At 39.1% G+C, this 12787-nt stretch overlaps 1 protein-coding gene and 1 long non-coding RNA gene across 2 annotated transcripts; one reads left to right on the top strand and one right to left on the bottom strand.

Annotated features, from left to right (window-relative positions):
* Window positions 1–422: 422 nt before the first annotated feature.
* Window positions 423–3964, bottom strand: LOC112171213 (cation/H(+) antiporter 15). The gene is made up of 3 exons (XM_024308427.2): window positions 3485–3964; window positions 2220–3209; window positions 423–2135 (listed from the first exon to the last, which is right to left on the bottom strand). Exons 1-3 carry the CDS (start codon window positions 3689–3691, stop codon window positions 957–959), a joined length of 2376 nt encoding a protein of 791 aa, XP_024164195.1. The 5' UTR covers window positions 3692–3964; the 3' UTR covers window positions 423–956.
* Window positions 3965–7787: 3823 nt separating this feature from the next.
* Window positions 7788–10282, top strand: LOC121051093. The gene is made up of 2 exons (XR_005805083.1): window positions 7788–8067; window positions 8426–10282. It is a non-coding gene; the product is annotated as an uncharacterized LOC121051093 (long non-coding RNA).
* Window positions 10283–12787: the final 2505 nt, after the last annotated feature.

Raw genomic sequence — 12787 nt, 5'->3', positions numbered from 1 at the left:
GATATTTTATGGTGTTGGTTAATGCATCGACACATTAGTCACATATCATGCTATTGTCCACAAGGAATGCTGCATTTGCTAAACTACTTTCCAAATATAACCCTAATTTCTAAACACACCCAGCAAAAACCTGCAGTCTCTTAATTCTCCGCCAAAAGGCCTTTAAATTCATAGACACGAATCTCATCAAACTAGCGTCGTTTTGTTCCAAATTGATCTTCTCGATCACGCTCGGCAACAGCGATGGTATTATGGTCATTTTCGTTCTAGGTGATTTGGGTTCGAGATTCTCCAGCAAGGGTGCCTTTGGGCTTGATGATGAGAATTGATTTCTGATATTGAATTTGACACTAAAATGAATCAATATGAATGATTTGAATGCGAATCATGTAGGGGTGAATGTGGGTGGCTTTGTATCTGTGACTGTTGGTAATGTTTATTCATTAAACTTGATGCTTAACAGTAGAGAGAAGATGAAATCTTGGATTAATTATGATACTAGTTTGAAAAGATTAGAGATAAGGTTTAGTAAGTTAGGAGAACCAAGGCCTTATTGTCCAATTGCTGCATATGGCATAGATTTGTTGGCAATGTGGAAAGATAAGGATTTTAATGCAGGTATAAGCTCATCGAATTCGAGTGGCAATTCCTCGCAAATTAGTAGTGTGAATTCTTGGAGTAAAGGCTGAGAAAGGTTTCGAGGATGTCACTTCCGGTGAATCCGAGGGAATATTTGGATGATCAGCATGGTCAGGATTCAATGTTGCATAAGCGGATGGCTTGTCCATTGTCAATTCTTGCTGGATGTGTTGAAAAATAAGGGTACTCATGGAAAATTAAGGGCAAAAAGCAAGTGCTGGATGTGTTTAGATTTTTGTTGAGTTCATTTAGTAAGACCCGCACAACAAATGCCAGACAGACATGAAGCTATAGATGTTTAGCCGATTAAATCTACTTCATTCCCAAATCTTTCGAAAAGCTGATCCATAATTTCTACTAAGTTCCTTGCTTTCTTGCAACACCAAAACATTCACCATTCCACCACAGAAGTCTGAAGAAGCAAGCATGTCACCGATCATTCCCAACTCCACATAATGCACAAATTCTGACATTTCCTCATCCCTCAATGAATTGTCCGCATGCCGCCTTCCAACCATTACTAGATCATAATCCCCCTGCGAGTTCATAATTGCATCAATAAGCTGTATGGAGTCCTCAACCTCGATATCTCGCCAATTCAAGCCGTCATTCCCATTATTCCTCAACTTAAACTCATCCACCATCGACTTATCCAGCCCGGTCTCCATCTCCTCGTCTTCATTATAGTTACCATTGCTTAATTTTTTCCGCACAATAAACTTGTATACTGTGAGGACCACATTCTGATTGCCTAACATACGTGCTGCTAAGGCCAAAGCCTCGCGGTCATCTGGTCCGCCAATGAAAAATGTAGCCACATTGTATGAGAAATGGGACATGGTCAGCCGACCAGGCAACCCTCTTTCAACTAGTATTCCAACTGTACACGATGAATATTCTTGCACATTGTTGTTGAATTGTCGTATTGAGGCAGTCAAGTTGGTGCCAACCATAACCTGGTGGTTTTCATGAAATGGGAGGATAACCAAAGGTACAAGATTGTCATCCACTAGACGGCAAATGGTCTCATGCATCGATTTATAGGGCGCGATCATAGTGAATGATTGGATCAAGACAGGTCCACTTGAGTTTTCCGAGTAGTTCAAAAATGCTTGCATCATATGATGTGTGAGTGAATTTATTCGGTAAAATTTGTTTCCCTCCTTCTTCTTCTTATAAGGGACTAGTACAGGTACAGCCCGCCCCACAAGCTCAACTGCTTGGATAATGTAAGCGCAAATGGGGCTTGCTTCTGTTGGGTTTGAGGCTTCTAGGAGGGAGGTGAGGTTGCGGATACTTTCCTCGTTGTGGATACAACAAAGAATGTCGAAAGGAGAGTTGCTTTGAACTGATTGAATGTTTCTAATGCGTGGACCTTTGGGTGATGGCCCGAGTCTTAAATGAGGCCTATATGTGAAATGTACCAATGATGTTGCAATCATGTTCCCAATGAGCACAGATAACACTAGTTGAGTATAAACGTGTTCATTTAGGAGCTGCAGAAGATAAACATTAGTAGGAATTAACCCAAATTACTACTCACCATCTCAAGAAAGAAATGTGTAAATGTATGTATATACCTGACTATACCTCCATCGAGAGAAAAGGGTCAAATCTATAATACCACGGATATTCAATATTATGCCGAGCAAGAGACTATTTCTCAAACTAATTTTGCAGCACAATGCAGCCCCAGTAACTGTCACCATCTTTGCCACATATGATGCACCGATGATGGCCTGCAATGTGGTAAAACTCTTCCAATCGCTAATCGACAGTATGTTTATCCTGAAGCCAATACGAAAAAAGAACAAGGGAAGAAGAAGTTCAGAGACTAACAATTCAGTCTTGGTTACTAATGTTGCACCCAGAGGTGGTCCATCTGGTATGACAAACCCAAGAATTACAGGACCAAGAACAAAGGTGCAACCTATTGCGTCGGATATAAATGACAGGACTAGAGCCCCAGCTAGTATTGCTACTACATAAAATTCCTTTACTTGTTGTCCTTCGGGTGTGTTCTTAGCAATTGATACCATAAGTGGGCGTATGACATAAACAATGAAAACAAGCAATGCCACTGCGGAAATGAATGTCAAAGCTCCGTGGATTGCTTTATCTTTAGTAGCTATGTCTTGTACTGTTGAGAACAACCATTGTATCATTTCAAAATGCAAAGCCGAGGACATGGCGATTTGACCCAACTCAGAATTCATAAGGTTGAGGTCCTCTAAGGCCGGAACTATATCAGGGAAGAAAGTGAAAGAAATAATAGAAAATAAAAATATGGGGAAGAATCCCCCTTTGATTCCAGCAATGTAGGTGGCTAGCGGGTATCCGAGGCCTAAGGATATCGCAACGGTAATAAAGAACCCTGGAACACCAATCTTCAAAGAATGCTTTGACCCTTTGATCATGCTTATGTCAAATTTTACTGCAGTTATGAACATGGAATATGTAGCGCCCAGTAGACCCATTGTTGCCCACAACGACGCATGTTTCGGATTAAATAGTTTGTCCCTTATAACCTGGTTACGCCCTAGCAGAGAAGGACCCAAGATAAACCCACCCTGAACAAGACCGACCAACAAAAACAGTGGTTTTAAAATGATAATCAATCTCACAAATAATAATAATAATAATAATAATAATAATAATAATAATAATAAATTTCTTTTCTATTTTGGTTGGAAAAGCTGAAATTAATGCTTAATTCATAGATTGATTGAAGAAAAAGAAAAAAAAACAATATTAACATTGCCTTTGTTGTTTTTGCCATCAAATCTATCGATATGAGTGCTACGTATAACCCAAAAATCATGGAGGCATGAAAAAGTTTACGTACCAGGAGATTGCAAGAGAATTTGGTCTGTCCCAGAGGCTTGAGAAGAAAATAAAGTAGCCGAGAGGTCACAACGACAAGGATAATTTGGGCTAGGGTTGCAGGAAATGCATAGTCTAAAGGATTTTCTTTAAACCAAAACCCTTTGGAGGCAATGGCACTCGGTTGCACACATACTCGAAACGATATCATCTGCTCATACTGAGCCATTTCTGTGCCTCCCAACAACTTCTTGATTATGCAATAATCTTAATGCTAAATGATCCTGATTGTCATCCCAATGTTGGGATAATTCATAGGGTTGATCATGATCCTAACTGAACCCTATGAATTATCCAAACAGAGGTTTCTACGTGAAATTCAATATCAACAAGATGAAGCCTCCTCGGTGAATATGGAGGCTTGGAGTTGATAGTTGAACCAGGATCGAGAATGTGATGGTGTTTCGGTCTTAGGTTCACCGCTCGGCAAAAGTTATTGTGGCAGGTACGGTTATCATTTTATATGAGAAAATGTGGAAATGTAGTCCACAAGAAAATTGGAGAGCACTCAAAGGTTCATTAGCCGAAAATTCTGTATGGGAAAAGATCCTCTCCTGAGCTATTCTCCTCCTAATCTGTCTAAGCTTTCGATGATAAAGCGACGTGTGTGTAAAACTACATCCAACAACATATATTGATTTTCATAAATATTTACTTATTTATCTTTTTTTTTTAATCCCTGCTTAGGCAAAAATCCCCATCCCCCCCCCCCCCCATCCTCTCTCTCTCCCCCCTCTCATGGAATGCAATTTTTTATGCTTCAAATCTTCAATTCCATCTATTCTCAAAACCAAAAATCTTCAATTTCATCATCCTTTGGTTTCCATGATGGGTTCATGCTGATTAATTAAGAGGAGAAGAAAATAAGGAATCTGGGTTTGAACTGAATCCGAGTTTATATAATGAGACCATGCCTGCTGAATGTCGCTCTTCCTTTGCTTGTTACTCTTCTTCCTCCCTCATGCCTCAATTCATCTCGCCCTCAAATTTCTCTTTGCTGCATAGAATGAAAGAGTCTGCATTCTTCTCTGTCTCAAATTGGTACAGGATTATGACTGTTCCCACCTCTAATTTTCAGTGAAAGACAATTAAGGATATATGTATTGCTAAATTTGAATATAATTCATGGGATCGATTTTGCAAAATTTGGGTAGTTGATGAAGAAATCTTTCTGCCAAAATTTGTCTTGGTCAAAAATTTTCCCTGCCAAAGTTCATTGTTAAGGATCAATGTACAAAGATTTATTTTTGGATTTTTTATAAGGTTCAAAGAACCATCCACCATGATCTGAATTGATTTATTTGGATTTCAACAATTGTATAGGTTATGCTTTTGTAGTGTTTATTGGAGATTAATTGTTCTTGTCAATGGTTCAGCTCCTTAGTCCCTCCAAACCAAACACAGGCCAAACTAGATTTGTATTCTATATGGTTACTCATATAGAAAAAGAAGAAGAAGAAAAAGAACTGGAGAGAGAGAGAGAGAGAGAGAGAGAGAGAGGCACTTCAGGCGTGAGGGAAGAGAAGAATAGGGGGGACAGAAAAAATAAAGGGTTTTTGTCCATTTACACCATTTTTAGAGATTTTTTCCCACTTACCCCATTAAGTTTTTTTAATTCCCTCTTACCTAAAACACTCTAAAGAGGTCTTCCCTAATACCTTATTAAGATTTTTTTTTTAATTTTTTAATTTTTTAATTTTTTAATTTTTTTTAATACCATTTTACCCTCACCCCTTTGTTACTTAGAGAGAGAGAGAAACCATGGGAGACTTCGTTGGAGCCCGGTCATCGGGCGCCGGAGTCCCGTCACCGGCCGCTGGAATCAGGTCACCGCCGTCGGAATCCGGTCAACTTTCGCAGGATTCCGGTCACCGGCTACCGCCCACCGGAATTTGCTGAAAATCTCACCGGAAATATTTGTTTGCCCCCAATAGATATCTATTGCCTCCTAATGGACGTCTATTGCCCCCCAATAGACTACTATCAGCCATGTATTGCCTCCTAATAAACGTCTATTGCCCCTCAATAGACGACTATTGGCCATGTATTGCCCCCCAAAAGACGTCTATTGCCCTCCAATAGAACTTTCGGTAGCCCGAATGGGAACTAATATTCCTAAAATTAGACAAATAAAACTTTGATTAAAGAAAAAAATGAAGAGATTATATCAAATTTAAAACGTCTATTGCCCTCCAATAGATGTCATAGACGTCTATTAACCCCCAATAGACATTCAAAACTTTTTTTTCCTTTCCTTCTGACCCGTTACTTAAAAAAAAAAAATCTAATTTGGGCACCCATGGGCACTAGATCGGAGCAAACCCACGGTCATCTGCTACCTAACCAAACCCATTTTCGAATTCAAATCATATGGCTTCCTTTGCTGGGGCAGCTTGATAGCAGGGTCGGGCCGCCACTGCTTGGAATCAGAGATGTAGTCGAGTGGTGGAGCTGGGCCAAAAAAGGGAGGAGTGGGTCGGGTCGGGTCGCCACTGCTTGGAATCGAAGTGCATGTCGCTTGGCGACGGAGCCTGGAATCAGAGATGTTCCTCATGTGGCGGCGAAGCTTTGGAAGTCTTCTTTGCGTGGTGGCAGTGCTTCGAAGGTCTTCTTTGAGGTCGACGGCAATGGCAGACCATAACTCTCCGAGCTTACTTTCCGGCGGACTGTGATTTTTGGATTTATCGAGTTTTGATATCTGATTTGATCGAGAACTAGCGGAGGTCTTCTTCAAGGTCGACGGCGACGGCAGACCATAACTCTCCGAGCTCACTTTCCGGCTGACTGTGATTTCTGGATTTGATCGAGTTCTGATATCGAATTTGATCTAGAACTCGCGGAGGTCTTCTTCATGGTCAACGACGACCGCAGACCATGACTCTCCGAGCTCCCGTTCCGACGGACTGTGATTTCTGGATTTGATCGAGTTTTGATATCGGATTTGATCGAGAACTCACTGGACAACGGGAAAAGGAAGAGAGAGAGAGAGAGAGAGAGAGAGAGAGAGAGAGAGAGAGAGAGAGAGAGAGAGAGAGAGAGAGAGAGAGAGAGAGAGAGAGAGAGATGTGAGAATGGCATAAAATGAAGTTGTTTAATTAGACTGAGGGTATATTTGTCATTGTACTCTGAATTGGGTTAGTAAGAATAAAAATCTGTTGCTGGGGTAAGTGGGAAAAGTTTGGCTCATTTTAGTGCTTTTGGGCAAGGACCCAAAAAGAAAATAGAAAAATAAGAATTAACATTGTTGTAGACCATATTCACTATAGCCACGTGTCAAAATTTGAAAAATAGGGGGGATAGAAAAAAGAAAATAGAAAAAGAAGAATTAACATTGTTGTAGACCATTAGATTCACTATAGTCACGTGTCAAAATCTAATGGAAAGCTTAGGTAGGTTAGGAGGGGAATAGCTCAGGAGAAGATCGTCTCCCTTGTATTAGTTGGCTCAATTGCTCATACCAGATTTCTTAAATAATTTTTCGTGTATCACAATTTTTTCGTGAAAACAATAAGGTAGCTGACATTTTGGAGAATTATAGTACGGTTTCTCCTAATATGGTGTCATAGGATACTCTTCTTTATTTTATTGCATTTTAATGGTGACTAATTGGGTATTCCTCAATTTCAGTCACGATAGCTTGTTTCTTTTTCATTGGTTTTGTAGGAAGGTTTGGTTTGGTCCCTCTCCTAAAGTTCCTTTTTTTTCTTCTTAATTCATTTTTAATAAATTCAAATAAGGGGGAGGATGGTGAGTTTCTAGGTGTAATGGTCCTCTTCTTTTCGGAAGGGCAAGCACTAGTCGCAAAGATTGCTAATGAAAATTTAATATCTCCCTTATTTGCTTCAGCTAAAAAAAAATTAAAAAGGTTCATTGACACTAAGGAGATAAAAAGTCATCTAATCTAAATTCATTCTATCAAAATCATTTACATATAACTGCTAGCTTCATCATTGTAGGGTTTGAACGAGTTCTCTATTTATTTATTTTTATAATAAACAAGACTCTTTTTCCTTTTTTTGAATATATTTGGAGAAAGACCGGACTCCACTTAAATTCAATTTTCTACCTGCCCAACTAACATGAAGAAGATGGAAACGGCGTGACTCCTGATTAATTAATTTGAAATTTTAGCATCTCAAAACAAGCAAATTCAAGGTTTTTGCCTCGAAAACAAAGTAATGAAAACAAAAACCTGAGCTTTCCAAAGAAGTTTCCCTTTTTACATTCCTCATTCATTGTTCGTCATGTGTACTCTACTCTCCATAAAAACTCAGATAATTAATAGGCTTGAAAGACAACTTTTCAATTTCCCTCTATACCCTTATTTAATTTCATCTATGTTAAAACTCTTCAGTTATCTCACATTTATCAACTTCATTTTTTTTTCTTCTTTTATTTTCTGAATTGATGTGGAACTTGAAGGGTTTCCATTGACGAGGAATCCTCCAATCTCATCTTTTCTCTTCACCGGGTCTGCAGGCAACAACGAGTAGCAGTGGTGGTTTTCAAAGACAACAAAGGCAACTAATTAATCTAAATATTCAGGTTTTGTTTCTCCTCTGTTTTGTAATTTAACCCATGATTACATGTGATTATGAACAATAGCTTGTCTGGTGCATCTATTTATCTAAATCCCAAACGAAATCAACTTCTATCAGGCGATAGAAATTGAAATTTTTTTCCCGTTCTATATATTTTGATATTAGGATTCATGGGAATATCTAAATCCATGATCGAGACAATATCGTTCTTTCTTCAATTTGTCTTTGTGTTCTAAAACCTTAAAAAAAGAAATTTGTGGTCTGCGATAAGATTGTAAATTCTTGAAGAATTGTTCTTCTATATATGATAAGTTAAGATTCATTGAGGCATGACATCTCCGAAACCCAACTTGATTTTGCAGATTGGAATGATCTAATTTGTTCGTGGGGAAAAGACCGCTACTTCTTGGTTTCCACTCAAGACGAAGGAGCCTTGTGATAGTTATTGGAGTTTCAACTTAGATGACAGAAGGGCATTAAGGATCCACACAGTTCTAATATCTTTCTGGCACCTCCCACTTGATGGGATCATCAGGAGAATTAATTTAGTTGATAGAGACCATGACGATTAAGTTTTCAAGTTGCTTATGAATTGCAACGTTTGATTTGATTACCAGGAACACTTTGTTCATTGTGTTTTGTTATCATTATTTGTGTACCACCACATATAATCAGACTTGCATTATTCGTTGTTTGACCTGGTTAAGTACACAGAACTCCAGGGGCTCAGTAAAACCTTTACGTTTAGGCACTCGGAGCGTCTCTCTCTAAAATCTAGAGAGAGAAAACATATCTGAAAAAAAAAAAAAAAAAAACCTTTCTCCCTCCCCCTTCTCTCTTGCCAGATCTTGATCCCTCCGGATCTAGATCGAAGGCTTGAGAGTTGGGGGCGGCCTCTCTCGTTTGGCTTCTCTGTTTTCTCAATTCCTCATCTTTTTCTCTTGCTTTTCTCACACCCCTGTGGTGATTTTGCTAGCTCATGTCCAGTTCTAGAGGACTTTGTTCCCTCCTTTCTTTGCCGATCAACCCAAAAAAAAATTCAGATCCAAGAAACTCCATGATTCCCCTCACCCATCACCTCACACCAGCTCCCCTCCATCCACCAAAGACCTGCTCCATGAAGGATTTCGTGTCTACCTCTTAAAAGTGAGAATCACTTACCAAAAGGAGTATGGGTGTTCACGCATGGGTGTTTCACCCCCCATTCACCATTGGATTTTTTCTTTGCTATTGGCTTCTGTCATACTTCGGTGGCTTTGTTCCCTTCCCGGTTTGAGTCTCTCTGGTGGAGAAGAGAGAGACAATGTGTGGTATTGGTTTATTTCTCTCATCCCCTTTAATTTTGGTTTTGACTAGATCTGCTTTTTAGGATTGTTCTGGCAACGGTTATTCGGTACTCATCACCTCGATTTAGCACTTCTCGCATCCTCTTGGCTTCTGGAAGCGGCGGCGGTGGCGACTGCAGCGGCTGTTCAGAACAGTTTGGGCGGCGGCGGTTGTGTTGGTATTGTAGGAGTTGATGTTTTATTTAATTTTTAGGGTTACACTATTTTGCCCTATCTATGTGGATTATGGTTGAGTTGTAATTTTCCTTATTGAGTTTATTTGTACTTGGGCCTTGTTTTGGGCACATTCCATTGGGTTTACTCCCATTGGTAATTATTAATGAAGCTTCATTAATATCCAAAAAGAAAAAAGTGCATAGAACTCCAAGGTAGCAAATCGACGAGGTCATATTCTTGTATTCCACCTACAGAAAGCCAATCAAGTCAATCCTATGGTGTCTATTTCTAAATGGTCGAGAAGGGTTGTTTGATCGTGATAAAGCTGAGAGAGTGATTTACATCCTCTTGGAACTGTTCTTCTTAACTGCAAAATGCTGATGAGTCAATTTGATATTCTGAACCTCAAGCACATACATAGAGAGGGTAATGTGGTTGTTGATATCCTTGCCAAAGAAAGTGTGCAACATGCTTCTGGGATTTGCACTTTTCAAAGTCCTCCTAGTATAGTTGTGGAAGCCTTGCTTGATGATATTTGAGGTGTTTCTACTTTCTAGACCTCGACAAGTTTGTAAAAGTCATCTTGGCTAGTTTGTCTTTTCTTGTTTGGGCTTCTTGCCTCCATTGTACCAAAAAAAAAACTGAGAGAGTGCCACAATGAGTGGTTGGTGATGCAATTGCAAAGAGTGATGAAGGAAGAGGAACATTTTTCATTCATTGCTCGCCATGTGTACTCTATTATCCATAAAAATTACATAATTAATAGGCTTGAAAGACAATTTATTAATTTTCTTCTATACCCTTATTTATTTTCATCTACATTAATTTTTATGTTTCTCAATTTCTTTTTCTTGTTTTTTTCATAAAAATATTTTTTTTTTCTTTCTATCCAAGGATATATTCTCGTTTGTGCACACCAAAATGAAATTAGCCAGAGCCAATTACACGTACGTTGGTTGAGGGAACAACGAAGGCCATGGTTTCTAGCTCTGAAAGTGACACGTGGTGCACATGCAAAACTTGACTGAACTAGTGTTCCTTTTGCGTATCAAATTCATAATTAAGTTGACAAGAATCTCTAGGAACAAAATGGCTTGAAATACATACATGATACCATGTCATGGTATGACAGATTGCTTTTTTTTTTTTTTTAAAAAAATTTAGTTTCTAAAAACGAGGATAAATGATTTCACTCATACCCACATGGTGACTCGAACCCGTGACTTCATTATTAGGTAGTGGGTGTTCTAACCACTTCGTCTAACACCACTTCATTAGGTAGGTATGACATATTGCTTGAAAATGGTCATATATATTAATAAGATCGCATTGATAATTTAATCATGAATTAGAGATTCAATTGAGGTTGCTCGATTAGGTAAATGCTGTATATTTCGAAACTGATGCTCGAATTATTGTATTCTAGTATCATAGCATATTAGCTTTAGTATATAGTTTGATAAATTACCATAGGTGTTTTGGGATATTTTTTTTTTTTTTAGCAAAACCATAAAACAATATCATTCCTCTCAAATTAGAGTGACCATTATATATCATGCTGCTGCCATCTAAACAGACAAGAAGATGTGTTAGTACTACAATATTACATAGAATTAGACCACTCATGACTCATTAGACATCAAATACATTGACAAACGGATCTCTTCCTTCGGTATTACTCCAGAAGATTGTTAAATGACACATAAAGTGCATAGCTCCCTAAAAAATTAGAGAATGATTGAAAATAGACAAAAATACTAACATAGGGTTTCCTAAACAAAGAGAGAATTAATGAGAATTAATAGAAAGATAATCTAACTAATTGTTGGCTAAGGCCTAAAGAACAATAAAAAACCCTAAGCTCAATAAAGTTGCACACAGATGCAGTCTTTACTCCTCAATGTCGTCGACCCGCACATACAGCATCTAAACGCATCTACGACCGCCACCACGACCATTGTTGTGACCAAACCCAGCACCAAACAGCATGACACCGCCTTCAAGAGACCCAAACGAAGCAGACCTGCATTTCAACCCCCTCCCTTACTGCCGCCACCGGCCACTGAAAAAAGACGTCTGCCTTTTTCCAACCAAACCACTATTGTCGATTTAGATCTGTACCCGCGCGTAACAAAATCAAGGAGCAACATTGGCCGGATCTGCTACCCACTTCATCTGCCATCGATCTTGACCATTCCAGAGACAAAGCCAGAAATTGGCACCTTGTCCGACAACACATCCACGACACCGTGATGGCCAAAGACCATCACCGCTGGTGAGACGCCGTCGGACGAGGAGGTTTTGTAAAGTAGCTTCAAAGATGCGTGCAACGCGTTTAGGAATTTTATGAGAGAGGAGAAAACTTTTGGGACTTCATATAACTTGTTAAGTGTATAGTTTGAGAAAATTATCACATGTACGAAACTATATTGACTACTTAAATTCTACTTTAAAAAATTATAACTTTATAATAAAATTTTACGAGAGCTGTTGACGGCATCTTGGACCAGTGGCGTGGCGTTGTGGTTTCGTGGTTATGTTTTGATGGCAGCACAGGTTGTGGGGTGCGGGTAGATGAGGTGCGATTCCATGGCGGTGGTGTCGTGGTGGTGTGGTGCAGGGTGGCGCAGGTCGGGGAGGCGCGAGTGGACCTCTCACTTGGGTTGCCTTTTGGGCTTGAAATTTTGGACTGGTAGGGTTTTTGGCCCTAGGTCCATAAAAACTCTCTTTATTTCTGGGATCCTATATGTCAGTAGTTTTACTTTCAATAATTCCTTAAGTTTTTAGGGATCTATGCACTTTCCGTGTCTCTAGTGCTTCTGGAGTAGTACTGAAGGATAATTTACGCTAGTTTCTACGACTTTGATGTATAATTAGTGGACCTATTTCTATGTACCACTGTGGTAGTACCATACTTTCTTGATCTGTCTAGTTGAAGGCAGCAGAATGGTATGTGGCCATTCTGGCATGTGATGAATGAAATTAACACCCGATTTGGGTTTGATTCAAAAAAAAAAAAAAAAAAAGTGGTTCTATTCATACCTCCAAATTTGTTATTTAGACCTCTCTTGATTTTTGAAAAAAAAAAATTAATCTCTATTTTACCCCTACTAGCCTTCTTGCGCACGCATACGCGCGTGCAGAAGGACTGCGCTCGCGCGTGCACATTATTGTTTCTGATTTTGAGTTGTACTTATTAAATTCGTCTCTCTAACCTTTGTT

Source organism: Rosa chinensis, chromosome 1 (assembly GCF_002994745.2).
Source record: "Rosa chinensis cultivar Old Blush chromosome 1, RchiOBHm-V2, whole genome shotgun sequence".
NCBI classification, from domain to species: domain Eukaryota; kingdom Viridiplantae; phylum Streptophyta; class Magnoliopsida; order Rosales; family Rosaceae; genus Rosa; species Rosa chinensis.
This window is presented reverse-complemented; position numbering and strand designations above follow the sequence as displayed.

Excerpts from the sequence above, each read along its gene's own strand:
- LOC112171213 (XM_024308427.2), bottom strand. The coding sequence starts at position 3,691 with ATGGCTCAGTATGAGCAGATGATATCGTTTCGAGTATGTGTGCAACCG. Across the intron at positions 3,210-3,484 it reads AATTCTCTTGCAATCTCCTG|GGTGGGTTTATCTTGGGTCC; the intron begins GTACGTAAACTT and ends GGTCTTGTTCAG. Across the intron at positions 2,136-2,219 it reads CTCGATGGAGGTATAGTCAG|CTCCTAAATGAACACGTTTA; the intron begins GTATATACATAC and ends TATCTTCTGCAG.